At 37.4% G+C, this 18,868-nt stretch overlaps 3 protein-coding genes across 3 annotated transcripts in view; all 3 read right to left on the bottom strand.

Moving 5' to 3' along the window:
- Nucleotides 1–18,868, bottom strand: part of ZNF215 (zinc finger protein 215) — a 92,923-nt gene that overhangs the window by 60,118 nt on the left and 13,937 nt on the right. The gene's annotated exons all lie outside the window — the stretch shown is intronic.
- LOC133060640 (olfactory receptor 10A5-like) lies at nt 3,229–4,182 on the bottom strand. Its single transcript, XM_061148252.1, has one exon. The coding sequence runs from the start codon at nt 4,180–4,182 to the stop codon at nt 3,229–3,231; it is 954 nt and encodes a 317-aa protein (XP_061004235.1).
- The window catches only part of LOC133060650 (zinc finger protein 215-like), a 63,995-nt gene continuing 52,039 nt past the window's right edge, over nt 6,913–18,868 (bottom strand). The window contains exons 3-4 of the mRNA XM_061148279.1: nt 8,811–8,901; nt 6,913–8,466 (exon numbers count right to left, since the gene is read on the bottom strand). Coding sequence (XP_061004262.1) covers nt 8,367–8,466; nt 8,811–8,901 — 191 coding nt within the window. The 3' untranslated portion in view covers nt 6,913–8,366. The remainder of the gene's footprint in view (nt 8,467–8,810; nt 8,902–18,868) is intronic.

Here is an 18,868-nt window from a genome sequence, read left to right on the forward strand (position 1 = left end):
TGGACACTTAGCTGGTTTCCATGTATTGGCTATTGTGAAAAGTGTTGCAATGAATATGGGAGTGCAGGTATCTTCAAGGAAGTGATTTAATTTCCTCAAACTAGTATTCTTTTACATTTCCTTTCACTTTGATTCTTATTGGGCTTGGTGCTTAGGACTTATTTCTGACCTGGACTCAGGAGAGGTCAGAAGATGCTTGAAGAAGAGAATTCAATAGTCATTGTCTAAGCAAACTGGAGAATATTAATGAAAACCATTAGCAGTTTGTTTAGGATGCTGTCAGTAGGGGAGGCTATTAACTACTGGTTAAGATGAAAAGGCTAACATCTCAAAGTCTTTAACTCTTCTGGAATAGGAATTGAAATTGAAGGGGTAAGATGATGTCCATGTTTGAGATAAAAATTCCTCCAACTGATTACGGCTTAACCCAAAAAGCCTAATGCATATCTAGGCATTCCTTACAGTGCTTCTGGAATAGACTTTTGACTTCATGTTTCTTACTGAAAGAGGTAGCCACATCTGACCTGTTTATTATTGTTTGTTTCGCATCTGGTCAATGCCTGCACGTACATGTTTGACTTTTTCCACAAGGCATATTTAAAATACCAATCTTCTCCCTCATTTTCCACCTGTAGCTTCAAAGTTGCATACATTTTGAGAAGCCTCAGTTCAGTTCAGTTCAGTCGCTCAGTCACGTCTGACTCTTTGTGACACCATGGACTGCAGTATGCCAGGCTTCCCTGTCTGTCACCAGCTCCCGGAGCTTACTCAAACTCATGTCCATTGAGTTGAGAAGCCTGCCTTAACCCTATTTCTCCATGGTGTTTTAATGTGAGTTTTGCAGAACAAAAAGTTTTCAGGAATGCCTATGTTATACTAAAACAGAAACACTTGTACAGAATTAATTTTCAAAGAGTTACAGGTACATTGGGGGAAGGCAAACATAAAAATTGGTATAGTATAGTATACACAGAATTTAATTTGTCCATTGACAAACTTAACATAGATGCAAGCACAAGCAGGAATCGAGATTGCTGGGAGAAATATCCATAACCTCAGGTATGCAGATGACACCACCCTTATGTCAGAAAGTGAAGAGGAACTAAAGAGCCTCTTGATGAAAGTGAAAGCGGAGAGTGAAAAAGCTGGCTTAACACTCAACATTCAAAAAATGAAGATCATGGTTTCATGACCTGGTCCCATCCCTTCATGGCATACAGATGAGAAAACAATGGAAACAGTGACAGACTTTATTTTCTTGGGCTCCAAGATCACTGCAGATGGTGACTGCAGCCATGAAATTATAAGACACTTGCTCCTTGGAAGAAAAGTTATGACCAACCTAGACAGCATATTAAGAAGCAGAGACATTACTTTGTCAACAAAGGTCCGTCTAGTCAAAGCTATGGTTTTTCCAGTAGTCATGTATGGCTGTGAGAGTTGGACGATAAAGAAAGCTGAGCATTGAAAAATTGATGCTTTTGAACTGTGGTATTGGAGAAGACTCTTGAGCATCCTTTGGACTGCAAGGAGATCAAGCTAGTCAATTGTAAAGGAAATCTGTCCTGAATATTCATTGGAAGGACTGATGCTGAAGCTGAAGCTCCAATACTTTGGTCACCTAATGCAAAGAACTGACTCATTGGAAAAGACCCTGATGATGGGAAAGATTGAAGGCAGGAGGAGAAGGGGATGACAGAGGATGAGATGGTTGGATGGCATCACCAACTTGATGGGCATGAGTTTGAGCAAGCTCCAGGAGTTAGTGATGGACAGGGAGGACTGATGTGCTGCAGTCCATGGGGTCGCAAGGAGTTGGACACGACTGAGCAACTGAACTGACTGAGAAAAGAGTAATTTAGCTGCTTGAGGAGTTGTAGTAGACCTTGAAATATAAAATGGGTTTGGTTAAAATGAAGGTCAAAAGAAGCTTTCAAGTGGAGAAAATAGAGTACCAAGACATCACCAACTGCAAATCATCTAAACTATGAATTCAGAAGTCTAAATGAAATGCATATCTTTCCTCTGAATTACTCACCTAGTTAGTCCCTCTGTATTCTTCAAATTTTATTCACTCAAATTAAGATTTAATTATGATTTTTTTCACCTATTACATAAGCTAAATTCTAAATGATTGGTGACAAGTATTGTTGTTGTGGCTCTGGGGAGAAAAGAATCTTCATAAATTTCTGTTGGGAGTGTAAAATGGTACAGTAAATTTGGAGAGAAATTTGCCAAGATAGAAACACTATACACTTACACTTTGGCCAATAAATCCAACTTCCAGATTTCCACATGTCAAGTACACTGGCAAAAATATAATAAGGTTTACGCATAAAACTATTCTTTGTAATTGTAGAAAACTCATCAAATAAACTATGGCATATCTACAAAATAGAATACTATGAAGTTATAAAAAATAATGGGGACTCTTTTGTGTTACAGAAGAGCTATGCTGGAGTTAGCTGGATCTATTTTAACCTTTGATGAAACCAGCATCATGATCGAAATTTATGATATTACTTCAACAAGGTTAAGAACCTAAAGAAAATTAATGATTAAAAATGACCTTTAAACAAATAACCACTGACACCCCAAATCTAGAGAGCCAATGAAAGCTCAGGTCATTCTTCCTGGGATAAATAGAATGAGGAATAAAGAGGTTGCTAGCATTATAAAGGTGTAGGTATGGGAATTATTGATCCACTTTCCCATGTCCATAGTGCAACCAGAGAGCCTAAAAGAACTAACACTCCCTCAGGGACATGAAAACTAATGTAAGTCAGTAAGGAGAGTTACGCACCAGGGGAGGACTAGTAAGTAGTTTCCTGTCTGATGAGTGGAGTCATATTCGCCCAAAGAAAGACAAACTGACATGGTGATTTTCGATGGGTTTTGCCCTTTTTTATTTTGTGTGTTCCCATGCTAGGATTATAAGCAGTTTCATACTGTTAACAGTATGGAAAGAGGATTGTGAATATCTGGAATTATTTGGCCACAGAAGTGTTAAATTGACGATAAGAAAAGAATGTAGTCTATACTGGACAAGGAGGAATTTTCCAGGTGGTGGTGATAGGTCTAAAATACCTCTGTGATGGTTTCTCTTCACCGAGTTTTCCAATATTCATTTCAGCAGTGGGTTTCATCACAGCAGAGATAGGCAGAGGGATTCTAAATATCAAACTGATTGTTCCTTATTTGATAAACTTTAGTATTATTTGTTAATGCTTATGGGATGCAGTTTCTAAGGCCTAGGGCCTTGTGGAAGGTCCAGCCAAGGGCATTCTTCACCTCATTATTTCTCAGGCTGTAGATGACGGGGTTCAGCATGGGAGTCACAACAGTGTAGGACAGTGATAGCACTTTCTTGCTCTCAGGAGAATTATTGGACTTAGGGCGGGAGTAGACGAGGCTTAAAGATACGTAGAAAAGGGAGACGACGAGCAGGTGAGAGGAGCAGGTAGAGAAGGCTTTATGCTTCCCCTTGGCTGATGGAAGCGTCAGGATGGCAGCAGCAATGCGAGTGTAGGAACATAGGATCAGCAAACAGGGTATCATGACCAATAGAATGGTTCCAATGATGGCATAGATCTCAAAGAGTGCTGTGTCTGCACAGACCAGCCTCAGCACAGGCGGGCTGTCACAAAAGAAGTGGTTCACCTTGTTGCTACCACAGAATGGAAAGCTGAAGAGCCACGTGGTCTGCACAGTAGCTACGGGAATGCCTGGAAACCAGGAGACAGCTGCCAGTTTGGCACGTGTCCTTGGATTCATGATGACTGGGTAGTGCAAGGGACTGCAGATGGCTACATAGCGGTCATAGGCCATGGTGGCCAGGAGGGAGCATTCAGAAACCCCAAAGAAGAAGGAGAAATACATCTGAGTGGCACAGCCAAGAAAGGAGATGGTTGTGTCCTGAGCAATCAGGGTCCCCAGCATCTTGGGCACAATGGCTAAATTGAAACCTATCTCTAAGAAGGACAAGTTCCTGAGGAAGAAGTACATGGGACTGTGCAGCATGGGGTCAGCCAAGGTAACCAGAATGATGAGGCTGTTTCCCAGCAGAGTGACCAGGTAGATGACCAGAAATGTCAGGAAGAGCACTGACTGTATTTCAGTAGGTAAGGAAGAGAAACTCAGGAGGATAAACTCACTCACTCTTGTCCAGTTTCCTTCAGCCATTGATATAGGAATGAACCCCCAGCTGTGGTCATAGAGATTCTCGACTAGAATAGTCAGATTCTGGATTTGTCTTTCAGAATCCTTCTTAGTGTCAGGGAAAGAGGCAAGATCAGGATCTCAGTTGCAAGGGAAATTATCTTGTGTTATCTGAGAATAAAAGCACAAGGAAGAAGGGCCACAGCATGAGCTCTGCAATGGCCCTGGGTCAGGTTTCAGCAGAGTTGATATGTTTCTATCTGCATGTTGACATATAGGGAAATTTTATGCCTAATCAGAACCATGCATCCCTGAAGGAACCACCGAAGGGTCCATTTTGGGAGGCAGTGATATTCCTAAAAACACATAAACTTTTGAGAAACAATCACAATGCTCATGATTTCACTAAAGAACACATATATGTGAATTTTTCATAACTTTAGAAATATCTTTATGATTATGAAGCAGATCTATGCATCTATTTAATTTTCTCCTCTTCATAAATCTTTTTTTGCCTGGTCAGAATTTGGGAGGTGAATCAGGAGCTAGTGTGTATTAACATATGCATGTGCTTTATCCTTATACATGTGCATTTTACAGGTGAGGAAACTGACCCCAGAGAAGTTAATAAATAGCAATTAAAGTGGCAAATCTGGAGTCTAAACCACATCTGTTGGATTCTGAAGTACTCTGATTTCTATTAAACCATGCTTCATTGAACAGTTTTGACTTGATCTGGGGATTATTTCATTAATGGTTACAAGAATCACAATTGGAATTTTTGCCAAATCACATTGAAGATAGAAGAGAATCAATACCACTAACATCAAGGTGTCCAGACTCAACTGGATCCTCATTTTACATTATTTGCTTCTAATTTGCAACTGGTTATCAAGAGGTTCTTTTTCTCTTCCTATCTAGGTAATCTAAAGTACTAAATTCTAATGGAGACATTATGAGATAAAGTTGGAAAATGATGTGGGCCAAGAGACTGGGATAAATGAAAGGGAATTAGATGTGGATGGAGAACTATAGTAAGAACAACACACATTTACTAACAGAAATAAAACATTATTAGGAGCAGTAAAAACCAAAGTTGACACAAAGTAAAACAGAAACAAGGATATAGTTAGAAAAGACTACCTGGGGGGAAATCATGATAATAAAATTAAAAGATTATAGAGTCCAGGGTTAGAAACTTAAGAAAACTGAATTAATGAATTAGAACACAAGAGAATTTATATCTAAATTACTGAGAAAATATAATAAAGAGACAAAAATAATAAGAAGAATAATGAAGTAAAATACACTAAATAAAATCAATTTAATAGGCATTCCAGAATATGTAACAAAGGAGAAAAGAAAAAGAATATTTGAAGAAGTACCAGAGGAAAAATAAACATCTCTGAGCTAAAAGGAGACATGACTTTTTGAACTGAAAGCATCCCTAAATGCAAACAAGTTTTAAAAGATTCACACAGCCATATGTCTTTATATGAATCTTTTTAAATTTTTGAGCCTGGAGAATAATTTTATTCACTAACCAACCTAGCAAATGATTAAAACAAAACAACAAATTAAAACAAGTTCTGTAAACTGCAACCAAACAAAAACTCTGGCCCAACTGCAAAGGGAAAAGATAAATCAGGAAGTTCTGTGTCTATAAGATGGAGTAGGCAGGCTTTTCCTTTTCCTTCCCACTAATTATAACTAAACACCTTAGATAGTATACATCAAAGAAACAAAAAATTCTTAAAGGTGGGGATCATATACATCGGCAGGTATTTAAACATGTTATAATATTACCATATAATATTATATTTCCTCATAGTATTACAATATTTTATTATGGTTATTTGTGCATGCTCTGAAGACTATCACTCTAGGCACATAACTGAAATAGAATGAATCCCTGGACCAAGGCATATATAAACATCTCTGGGGCAACTTGAGGGGAAAATAAATGTTACATTCTTACATTAAATAACACAATAAAATATACCCAACATGGAAAATGATTTAAATGTAAATATGAAGCTTTAGCTGAATTGAAGAAAATATAGGTAACTATTTACTTTAGCTTTCTGAAGTTCTTTCTCAGCATGTTGTCTAAAGCAGAATCCAAAAAAGAAAATATTCATTGATTTTAACATATAAAAATAAAATAATTTTAAACACTAATAGTTTAACACAGAAATTAAAATATAAATTTTAAGGAGACAATGTGTACAAGATAAATGTCAACATATTGCTACAAATTACCCAAGGGAAAACTAGGGAAATCAATAATCATTCAGTTCACATCATCAGAAATCAAATGCCAGAAGAAAGGAAAAAAGTTCAAAGTCAACAAAAATTAAGTACAATTTTTTAAAGGAGATCATTTTTTCTTAAAAAAATTTAAACATGGTATTTATTTTGGGTAAATGTGAAATATAAACATTCAAACACTATAGGTCCAAACAATAAGTTGATTTTACACTATGTATCAGAGATTCTTTGAACTAGTAACTTCATATCTACAATTTTAGATTAAGATTATCTGCAAATTTTATATACCAGGATGCTCCTCTCAGCTTTATTTATAATAGTGTAATTAGAACAAATAAATGATAAAGAACAATCTAACTATATAAAAATAGATTGGGAAATAAATTGTTACATCTATACATCTATATTATGAATACTATGAAGTAATTAAAATGTATGTTATAAGAATAACAAATGACATGAGAAAATATTCAGTAAGTTTTTGCTAAGTTGATAAAGTGTGCTACAAGATAGTATATTTAATATAAAACATTTATTTTAAATAGAAAATTTATATATGTATTACATAATACATATAGAAAGCCTTCAGTTCTGTTTCTTCATTAACATTTTAGTGGAACAATTCCAAGAGTTTTAAATTTCTTCCTCACATTTTATATTTTTTACATTATCCACAGTAAAAATGTATTTTTTTTAATTTGAAGAACAAATACTTGAATATTATTAAGAACAAGACACTTATAACACAAAACAACCCATAAACAAAAGGGAAAACTTAATGACAAGCTGGAAAATATTTGTAATAATGGCAACAAATAATAAAAGTGTTTGTCTACCTAATATATAATATGCTATAGAAATCCCGTTAAAAGGACACAATGTCCTCAAAAGAAAAATATAAGACACAAAGATTTATTTCACCAAAAAGTTCCAATGGCCAGTAAGCATATGAAAATTACTCTATTTTGCTAGTAATAAAGTTAAAAATTAAGATAGAAACTTAATTTCTTCATCAATTTGAAATATTGAAAAGTATAATACTCAGTGCTAGTAAGTATTGGTTAGTAAGCAATATCTTATTCTGTTTGAGGCTATGCAAATTAGCCTCAGTTTGTCACAAATTGTGTGAGGATCCTATAATGTTCATACATTTTGATTCAAGAACTCCTCTGGTAGAAGAATTGGAGGCAATGATTTTATGTGTCTGTTCAGTGCTGACCAGTATAGTGATACTTTGAAAATGATCATTAATAGATAGGTGAATGAAAGGTTCACTTATAAAGCATGAATTTAAAGAAAATCAGGCAATCATTTAAATAATTTTGAAGAATGTTTAATAGTGTAATGCAATAATCACAGTATAATATTAACGAAAAACTAAGATGCCAAAACTGCCCATATATGCTAAATTTCTAATTTTGTAAATACATTTTTTGTATAAAAAGGCTGAAAGGTTATAATCAAAATTTTAAAGTGATCTATTTCCAAGTGCTGTAAAAAGGTGATTTCTTGTTTCTATTTTTATGGATTACTAAATTTTCTACAATGAGCTATATTTATTATACGATAGTAATAACATTAAAAATGAAAATGATGATCATAATGATGATGAAGCTGCAATATTTACTAAAAATGTAATAGATTTATGCTTTATGCTTTACATTCATTGTCTCATTTTCTTCTCATAACTGTGATTTAAATGCCATCATTATCCTCCCCATATTAGAGATGAATGCAGAATTTTAATGCAGATACATAATTTTGAGGTTGAGAAATTTTGTAATTACATAGAAATTACATGGAAATGACTGAACCTGTACTTAAAACCATAATCAGAAAAATGTATAATAAAAACAGCACATGGGTTTTCGACAAAGTGTGTAAAATGAACCGAACCTAAACATTTAAGTGTCAACCTTTGGCACCAGAACTGTAAACTACTGGGAAGAAGAGATACAGCCTGACTTGAGGTGGGGGACACAGCAGAACTTGGCCCATGGCCGGGCTGCAGTCTCCTTGTCAGTCACTTCAGAATTTCTGCAACAATAGAGGACAGTTAAGACTTGGAGGAGGTATATGTTTTGTCAAAACCTGCAGAGAGTGAGATTTTTCTGACCCAGAAAGCTTTAGGGGACAGAATTGGAAGTCAAAACACACACACACACAAATCTCTGGGTAATCTCAATCTTCTTGCATTCTCAGATCTCACTCATGCCATAGAAAGGAGAAACTAAGGCCCAGAGAGAAGATTGATGATGTCTTCTCAGTGTGGAAAAGGAATCGAATTAGATGCTCCACCAAACCCTGCCAAACCTTGTCTAGTTGAGCACCTGAACCTCGAGAGGGGCCTGGGTTGACTTGACACTTGACAGGAACCTTACCTGTGCCCAATAGGAAGGTCTGCCTTGTTCAGCTCTACCTGATACCTATGCTTCGTGCAGGCTCCTGAGAGTTTGGCGACCTCTGGCTCTGCTGTCAGAAGAACCAGAAAAAGAATTAGGGAGGTCCTACTCCCTTTCCTGGATGAGCCATTAATGACTGGACCTGAAGGCAGGTCACTGCAGCCTTCTGCCTCAGGTGTGAGTGAGCAGACTAGATGGACTGGCCCTGCTCCCTGCCCTGATTTAGGCGATCTGTTCCCAGCTGTGCCTCTTTGGTCCTCAGGGCCTCATGAAGGGCTGGCACATGTATTTTCCCCCAGGTGTTTCTGGGCTCAACTTAGCTTCTCTTCCTGCCCTTCCTCAAGGGTACCTGACCTTTTTGATTCCACTGCCCTTTGGGACCCTAAGGAATGTCCGATGCCAATAGGATGAAGTTCAAGAAAGAAAAACCATACTCTAGGAATGTGTATTCTGTATTCTGTAGAGAAAATGTATTCTGTAGAGAAAAGCACAAAAGTTTTGGATTCTGAGTGACCTAAGGTTAATTCCAGCTCTAGACCTTTCTGTTTTGTGATGCTTAGCAACTTAAAAAGTTTACATAAAAAATCGAGGTATACAAGATCAATAATATCCATTACAAAATCTTCAGGACTTTGCTTGTCAATTCCTTGAAGTGACCACTTAAAATAACATATTCTGTTTTTTCGACAATGTTTGGAGTTGGTTCTAATATCCTAACTTCTTCATATGTGTAAGACCAATGGACAAAGTAGAAGCTATGCTTTTGAATTTAAAAAACCAAGGTAGAGAACATGATACATTATACCATGTAAACTGCATGTATTTTACATAAAGAAAATTTCAATATATAAAATGAAATTATATATAATGAAATATGTAAAATATATAAATGAAATTATTTATTAGAAAATTTCTGTAAGGATATAAAAAATTGATAATAGTTGCCTCTAGGCAATGAATTTGGGTAACAGAGGGAATTCTACTTTTGGTTGTATATAATTTTATGGTGATTGAATTTTTATGTAAAACACTTTAAGTTTTAAAATAATTTTAGACTTAGAGTCAGAAATAATAATTATTTCTATACTCCATTTTCTCCCATCCAATTGTAAAACATCTTACATGAACATGGTTCATTTGTCAGAACTAAAAAATTAACATTGGTACAATACTATTAGCTAAACTGCAGCCTTAGCTGAATTCACTTTACTCACAGGCTTCTGTACCAAGATTCATTCCAAAATACTATGTTGTATTTAGTCATCATATATTCTTACTTTTTTCCAATCTGTGACGTTTTCTCAGTATTCCCTTATTTTTCATTTTTGAATAGCAACTGGTAAGGTATTTTGCAGAATCACCCTCAATTATGGTTTGTCTGCTGTTTTTTTCATGATTAGGCTTTTTTTGGGGGAATGAGGTGGGGACTATATCATAGGAGTAAAGCATTCTTTTCATCACATCACACCAGGGTGTGTATGATATATGAACATGACTTATTACTATTTCCTTTTCATGGTCTGTTGCACAGAAGTAAGTCACTAAGTCTAACCCAGATGCAAGGAAGGGGAATTAATTTCCACCTCCAGGAGGAAGAAGTCTGGTGAATTTTTGTCATAAGCAAATTTTGTGGTTTGAGTGAAATGGAAAGATATCTAAAACAAAAGAAAGCTACCATTCTGAAGGGAACCCGCCTGCACTGCTGGGGATGTAAGCTAGTGCAGTCACTAGGGAGAACTGTATGGAGGTTCCTTAAAGAACTAAAAATGAGCTACCATATGGTCCAGCAATCTCACTCTTGGGCATGTATCTGAAAAACACAAAAACTGTTTAAAAAAAACTACATGCATCCAAATATTTGTAGCAGCACAAATTATAATAGCCAAGAAATAGAAGTAATCTAAGTGTCCATTGATAGATGAATGGGTAAAGAAGATGTGGTATATATACAAAATGGAATATTACTCAGCCATAAAAAGAATGAAATACTGCCACTTGCAGCAACATGAGTGTATCTAGAGATTATCATGCTAAGTGAAGTTAAGTCAGACAGAGAAAGGCAAATATCATATGACATCACCTATATGTGGAATCTAAAAAAGTGATACAAATGAACTCATTTACAAAACAGGAACAGACTCACTGATCTAGAAAGTCAGTTCATGGTTACCAAAAGTAATATGGGGGAAGGGATAAATTAGGAGTATGAGATTAACAAATACATGCTACTGTATATAAAATAAACAAGGACCTACTGTATAACACAGGGAGCTATATTCAATATCTTGTAATAACCTATGTAATGAAAAAGAATATATATATGTATGTTGTTGTTTAGTCACTAAGTCACGTCCAACACTTTTGTGACTCCATGGACTGTATCTTGCCAGGCTCCCCTGTGCGTGGGATTTCCCAGGCAAGAATACCGGAGTGGGATGCCATTTCCTCCTCCAGGGGATCTTCCCGACCCAGGGATCAAACATGCATCTTGTGCATTGGCAGGCAGATTCTTTACCACTGAGTCCCCAGGAAAGCCCATAAATATATACACATATATGTATCCATATACACACATTATCTATCTATCTTGTCAATATCTGATTCACTTTGCAGTACATCTGAAATTAACACAGCATTGTAAATCAATTATACTTCCATTTTAAAAAAGGAAACTACCGTTTTAGTTTATGCCATTGATTCCTAATATCAAGACCTGGAGAAACTTAGTCCACGTCTTAGTTTCTCTCCTATAAAATGCCCAGTGCCTGTCGTGAGAAGGAAGTGAAACAAAGTACAGGAAATCCCACTGCGGCATGAAATTAAAAGATGCTTACTTGGTAGGAAAGTTACAACCAACCTAGACAGCGTATTTAAAAGCAGAGACATCACTTTGCCAACAAAGGTCCATCTAGTCAAGGCTATGGTTTTTCCAGTGGTCATGTATGGATGTGAGAGTTGGACAGTGAAGAAAGCTGAGTGCTAAAAAATTGATGCTATTGAACTGTGGTGTTGGAGAAGACTCTTGAGAGTCCCTTGGACTGCAAGGAGATCCAACCAGTCCATCCTAAAGGAGATCAGTCCTGGGTGTTCATTGGAAGGACTGATGCTGAAGCTGGAACTCCAATACTTTGGCCACCTCATGTGAAGAGCAGACTCATTGGAAAAGACCGTAATGCTGGGAAGGATTGGGGGCAGGAGGAGAAGGGGACGACAGAGGATGAGATGGCTGCATGGCATCACCGATGTGATAGACATGGGTTTGGATAGACTCTGGGAGTTGGTGATGAACAGGGAGGCCTGGCATGCTGCGATTCATGGGGTCGCAAAGAGTGGGACATGACTGAGTGATTGAACTGAACTGAACAGGAAATATGCCATGTGCTGGCAATAGGTATAAATGATAAGGTTCCATAAATATACTGTTTGACCTGGGACTTGAAGGTTGTCATTAAGGAGAGGAAAGGACACTTCAGTTCACTATATGATGACCAACTTCAACTACTACTATTTCTACCAACACTATTTCTGTAATTACTGACTTAGAATCTTTGTATATACTAATTCTTTTGCTTTGTATATTTTTCCTTTTGGTTTTAGCTGGCTAATTGCTACACAATCTTTTGATAGCACTTTAAATATCACTTCCTCAGTGAGGTCTTCTCTGATCCCAAAAGCAAATTAGGACTCCCTCCTTTTATTCTTTCTCTACAGCAGTATGTTCTTTTCCTTCATAGTCGTGATATCAAACTGTAATTATACATTTATTAGTGTAGTTCTTTCCTTAATATCTCTCCTCTCCTTCAGACTGTAATGTCCCTGAGGCAGGGGCTCTGTTCTGCACATCCCTGTAAATTGAGTACTTATCAATGAGCATAGAGATTTGCAGAATTGGAAGCAATGAGAACACTGAGGAGACTCTCACGATATTACTTTAGACCTGAAAGCCCGCCAAGTGTTATATAGTGGTGTGTAACGACAATGGCAATGAAAATGTGACTTAAGCCATGGTTTGAACAAGAAGAATTCTGCCAAGGAAGAATGAGCAGCATTAGGAGACTGGGTGAACACCTCTATGAGAGCCTTCATTGATATGCGGAATTGAAACATGGTACAACACTCTGGGCTTCCCAGGGGCTCAGTGGTAAAGAATCTGCCTGTCGATGCAGAAGACACAGGAGACGCGGGTTTGATCCATAGGTCAGGGAGATCCCCTGGAGGAGGACATGGCAACCCCCTCAAGTATGCTTGCCTGGGAAATCCTATGGCCAGAGGAGCGTGGTGGGTAGTGTCGCAAAGAGTCAGACACAACTGAGCATGCACATGTACACACACACAGAGCCCTCTACATGGCGCAGTCTTTTTAGTCTGTAGCTATTTGCGTATTTGTCTGTCTCACAGCTCCGAGAGGGCAGCACCTAGTTCATTGTTACACCAAGATTCAGTCTGTGAATATTCACTGATTAAATGAAGAAAAGTGTCAACAAATGATGATGAGGTCACAGAAAAAGGATAAGTAACAAGAAAATTCTTTTCAAAATTTGGAGATTGTCTGGGAGTGTGGTGCTAGACATATGCTTTGATAGCTATGCAGACATGTCCTGGAGGCAGCTGTAAATACAGAACTCACATTTCAGTGAGAGATCAGGGCTAGGGAAACAATTTTGGAATTATACATTCATTTATTCAGTCAGTCCATACCTATTATAGTCCAGACACTGAACTAGGCCTCAGAAATACAGACATAAACTATTAACTGTTCTTACTGTGTCCTCCACGCATGTGAAAAATACAATTCCAATGTCTTTAATGCTTAATTGTGATGTATGCAAGATGCCACATGTGTTCAAAGGAAAGTGAACTTAGATTTCCGTAGAGAGAGAAGAAAACACTACAGTTTATTCTTAAGTGATATGGAGATATTAACTTGGTATGCAGAGTATGGTATAAGAGGTAGGAATTGTAGAGAGATGAGTAAAGATGTAAAAATTCAGTAATAATAATAATGTCTACCTCTTGTTGAAGACAATGTATCACATGTAGCTTTTTTAGAGAAAAAAACGTTATTAGTCCTTTCAATGATCCCAAAGAAATATTAATAGCTCACCATAGATTATATATGTCTTAAAATACTTTTCTCCTATGATCCTTTTGAAGCCTCTTGGCCTTCTATATCACATATCATTCTTTCCTTTTCCTTCTAATTTATTTATAATTTGTACCTTTATATTTTAGTGAATTTATACTATATTGAAAAGAACATGGTATTTTAGCATAGGGACCTGGATTCATACCTAAGCTCTGACACTTACTGGTTGTTCCTTTGTCCTATTCTATACATCCTGATGATATCTCTGAGGTTTAAATGATGCTTTGTATACAAATAGATAATAGACAGTAACCACATGTTAATTCCTTTCTTTACTGCTTTACTTTCTTTACTTCCTTTTCTGCTCTCTGGCAAAAGGAGGAAACCTAATAATTTACCTAAGTGATAATTAAAAGGAAACTAACTGAGAATTCTGTGTAACTCATACCCTACTTTAAACTGCAAGAATACTAAAGAGTTTAATGAACTGCAAAGTTCTACAAGTGGAAATGTTTGCCTACATGAGGCTCAGTTGTTGCCACAGGATACCCAGCTTTAATACTTTCACAGTAAGTTTACTTCATATCACTTTTATCTTTACATCAAGCCCCTTCATCACAGAGGAGGAAACTGAGAAATAGAAACTTGCATGAACTTACATAGTTGGTAAATTGCAGACACAGGATTTGAAGCCAGGTTTTTTAGATCTTAAATTGTTAAGGGGAATAAAAAAGACTATGCTTAGAGAAATTAGAAATGTGTAGTGTAGGGGGAAAAATAGTTTAGTATGGTTGGGGTATGAGAAGAACTGAAATTGGACATCCTAAGAACAATTCGTTTCATTCTAAAAATGTTGGTGAATTTTAAGAATTTTAAGCATAATAATGACGGATCATCATATGTGTATTTATAAAGAACTATGGAGATGGTAAGATGGATGAATTAGAAAGAGGTGTATATAGAAGTCTTCAGTATGACTGGAGGCTGGGAGACCAATTAGGAGACACTTCAAGCTGGTTTTAGAAAAGGTAGAGGAACCAGAGATCAAATTGCCAACATCTGCTGGATCATTGAAAAAGTAAGAGAGTTCCAGAAAAACATCTATTTCTGCTTTATTGACTATGCCAAAGCCTTCAACAGTGTGGATCACAATAAAGTGTGGAAAATTCTGGAAGAGATGGGAATATCAGACCACCTGACCTGCCTCTTGAGAAACCTGTATGCAGGTCAGGAAGCAATAGTTAGAACTGAACATGGAACAACAGACTGGTTCCAAACAGGAAAAGGAGTATGTCAGGAAAAGGCTGTATATTGTCACCCTGCTTATTTCACTTACATGCAGAGTACATCATGAGAAATGCTGGGCTGGAAGAAGCACAAGCTGGAATCAAGATTTCCAGGAGAAATATCAATAAACTCATATATGCAGATGACACCACCCTTATGGCAGAAAGTGAAGATGAACTAAAGAGCCTTTTGATGAAAGTGAAAGAGGAGAGTGAAAAAGTTGGCTTAAAGCTTAACATTCAGAAAACTAAGATCATGGCATCTGGTCCCATCACTTCATGGGAAATAGATGGGGAGACAGTGGAAACAGTGTCAGACTATTTTTTTGGGGCTCCAAAATCACTGCAGATGGTGACTGCAGCCATGAAATTAAAAGATGCTTACTCCTTGGAAGAAAAGTTATGACCAACCTAGACAGCTTAATAAAAAGCAGAGACATTACTTTGCCAACAAAGGTCTGTCTAGTCAAGGCTGTGGTTTTTCCAATGGTCATGTATGGATGTGAGAGTTGGACTGTTAAGAAAGCTGAGCACCGAAGAATTGATGTTTTTGAACTGCGGTGTTGGAGAAGACTCTTGAGAGTCCCTTGGACTGCAAGGAGATCCACCAGTCCATCCTAAAGGAGATCAGTCCTGGGTGTTCATTGGGAGGACTGATGCTGAAGCTGAAACTCCAATACTTTGGCCACCTCATGTGAAAAGTTGACTCATTGGAAAAGACCCTGATGCTGGGAGGGATTGGGGGCAGGAGGAGAAGGGGACCACAGAGGATGAGATGGCTGGATGGCATCACCGACTCGATGGGCATGAGTTTGAGTAAACTCTGGGAGTTGGTGATGGACAGGGAGGCCTGGCGTGCTGCGATTCATGGGGTCGCAAAGAGTGGGACACGACTGAGCGATTGAACTGAACTGAACTGAGTAATAGTCCTCATGGGAGATATAAGCCAACACCAAAATTTTATCTCCACAGGAGTGTTTTGTTGAAACCCTGGCAATGGTGGGGTCTCTAAGAGATAGAGATATCCCACAAGGAGGAGAGAAGAGTGCCAATAAACGAACTTCCAGGACAAGTGCAGTTTTAAAGGACTTGGAAAATAACACAAAGAACCTGCAATTGGACATGATGGAGGAGTAGCAAAGGAGTCCATGATTATGGAAGGGAAGATGATAAAACTTCAAAAGCAAAATTCCTTTTACACAGGCATTGAATAAAACCTGAAGAGCATTTGATTTCTTCAACGTCTCTGTAGACTGAGAGCTGGTTTGAGCCTAGGATCCCCGGGCTCTGTTATAATTCCTCCCACCTCGGTCCCTGGTCCCTCCAGACCAGTCTGCAGAATCACAGTCACTGAGAGCTGGAAGTGATGGATCCTGGAGACCCAAGAGTAAAGGCATGGAATCTCTGCTAAAGGGAGTTAGTTCTTTCTTCCTATCCTCAGCTCTACTTAGGCTGAGCTCTGTTCTCACTAGCTTCCATCTTCAGTCTCTTCCACCCCTGGGGCTGCAGACTAACCAGCCTATTAATGAGCAGTCACAGTCTGTGACTTCATTAAAAAGTTGTTAATAAGACATGCTGCTGTTCAGGGAGCACAGCTGAGGGAGGCTCCCAGTGGCTTCTCCTGGGGCCTGAAGGGAGAGCTTAGGTGAACAGACAGGATCAGGTCTGGGGAGAGGGTAATGAACTCAGGTTGCAGATTCACACCTAATGAAATCCTGCTAGAAAGCAGGCCAATTTTGAAGCTCAAGTCCCTGCTGACCTGCAGAGTGGGTGGGATCCAGAGCAGCAGTGATTTTGTAAGATCGTTCAGCTCTGCTTACTGCCTGCTCTGCTCACCCACTATGATGGAGGGCTTCAAATTCTGAGATTAAGAGGTGGTTTTCCTTTGCACTGAATTTTGGTTTCATGATCTCTCCACTGACCAGTTACAAAGGTCTTTTGACTGATGTGTATCTTATAGACTGTGTCCCTTTGCCACCCATTCTTCATACCACTACCAAAGTAATTTTTCCAAAATACACACTTGACAGTTTCTTCATACTAAAAGCCCTCTTTTAGTGCAGTCCATCCAGTTCACACAACAGTGTTCAAACACCTTGGCATAGAAGGCCTTTTAAGACTGGACTCCTCCAGACCTCACTACACTTATTGCTGTTTAGTTTTCCCTTCCAAATAATTTTTATTATTCTCATCATCATCATCACCACCACTGTCATCAGCATCTTCATAATGCTTAACTTTTCTATATAGAAGTTACTATGTGCTCAGCCTTGTTTTTTAGTAATTTACATATATCCACTCATTTAATTCTCTCAACCAAGATGTGGAAAAGGTTTTATGATTATCTTTACTTTACAGAAGAGGAAATACAGTCACAGAGGTGCTAAATAACTTGCCCAATATCACAGAGTTGTCAAGTGACAGAAGCAGGATAAAACTCAAGCATTTTATCTTCCAGTTCATATTCTTTTCCAGGTGTTGGCAAACTATACTCTACAGGCCAAATTCAACCCTCCATGGGTCTTATATAGTTCATGAGTTAAGAATGGTTTTTACTTGGTTTTTAAATGGTTAATAAATTTAAAAAATAATATTCCTTGACACATAAAAAGTATATAAAATTTAGGCCACCTGATGTGAAGACCTGACTCATTTGAAAAGACTCTGATACTGGGAAAGATTGAAGACGGGAGGAAAAGGGGACAGCAGAGGATGAGGTTGTTGGATGGCATCACCGACTCGATGGACATGAGTTTGAGCAAGCTCTGGGAGTTGGTGAAGAACAGGGAAGCTGGGCGTGCTGCAGTCCACGGGGTCACAAAGAGTCAGACACGACTGAGAGACTGAACTGAACTGAACTGAATGTATTTACTGTTTTTTCTTTGTTTGCTTGTGCTTTTGGTGTCATATCTAAGAATCCATTTTCAAATCTAAGATCATGAAAATTTACGCTTGTGCTGTCTTTTAAGAACTCTGTAGATTGAACTCTTACAGTCAAGTCATTGATCCATTTTGAGTTAATTTTAGTTTATGATGTGAAGTAAGAATCTCTGTCATCTGGGATTCTGAAAGGGATTGTGTTGAATCTGTAGATGAATCTGAAGCACATTGCTATCTTAATGATGTTAATTTTCTTTGATTCATGAACCTCAGATACTTTTACATTCATTTAGATCTTCTTTAATTTCCTTCAACGTTTTACAAATTTCAGAGTATAAGGTTTGTACTTCTGTTACATTTATTCCTGTATGTTTTATTCTTTTTTATGCAATTGCAAACAGAAATTCTAAATTTTATTTTTCAGGTTGTTCACTGCAAATGTATAAAAATACAATTATATGTATTCATCATGTATTCTGCAAGAAAATAAAAGTAAATAAAATCCAAATTCTAGTACCTAGAAGTAAAGTTTTATTGGAGCATGCTCACTCATTTACATATGATAGCTACTTCATGCTATAACATCAAAACTGAATGGTTGTTTGAAGTTCATACATTAGTGGTACTTTCAACTGTGGCTTAGGTATTAAAACTCATGGGGATGCACAAGAACAAAGTTGTAAATATTTGAAGCGATATATTAACTAAACTTTTTGTGGTAATCATTTTGAACTGTGTACATGTATTAAATTATTATGCTGTACACCTTAAACTTATAAAATGTT

This window comes from Dama dama, chromosome 1, assembly GCF_033118175.1.
Source record: "Dama dama isolate Ldn47 chromosome 1, ASM3311817v1, whole genome shotgun sequence".
Classification (NCBI taxonomy): domain Eukaryota; kingdom Metazoa; phylum Chordata; class Mammalia; order Artiodactyla; family Cervidae; genus Dama; species Dama dama.

Excerpts from the sequence above, each read along its gene's own strand:
- LOC133060640 (XM_061148252.1), bottom strand. The coding sequence starts at position 4,182 with ATGGCTGAAGGAAACTGGACAAGAGTGAGTGAGTTTATCCTCCTGAGT.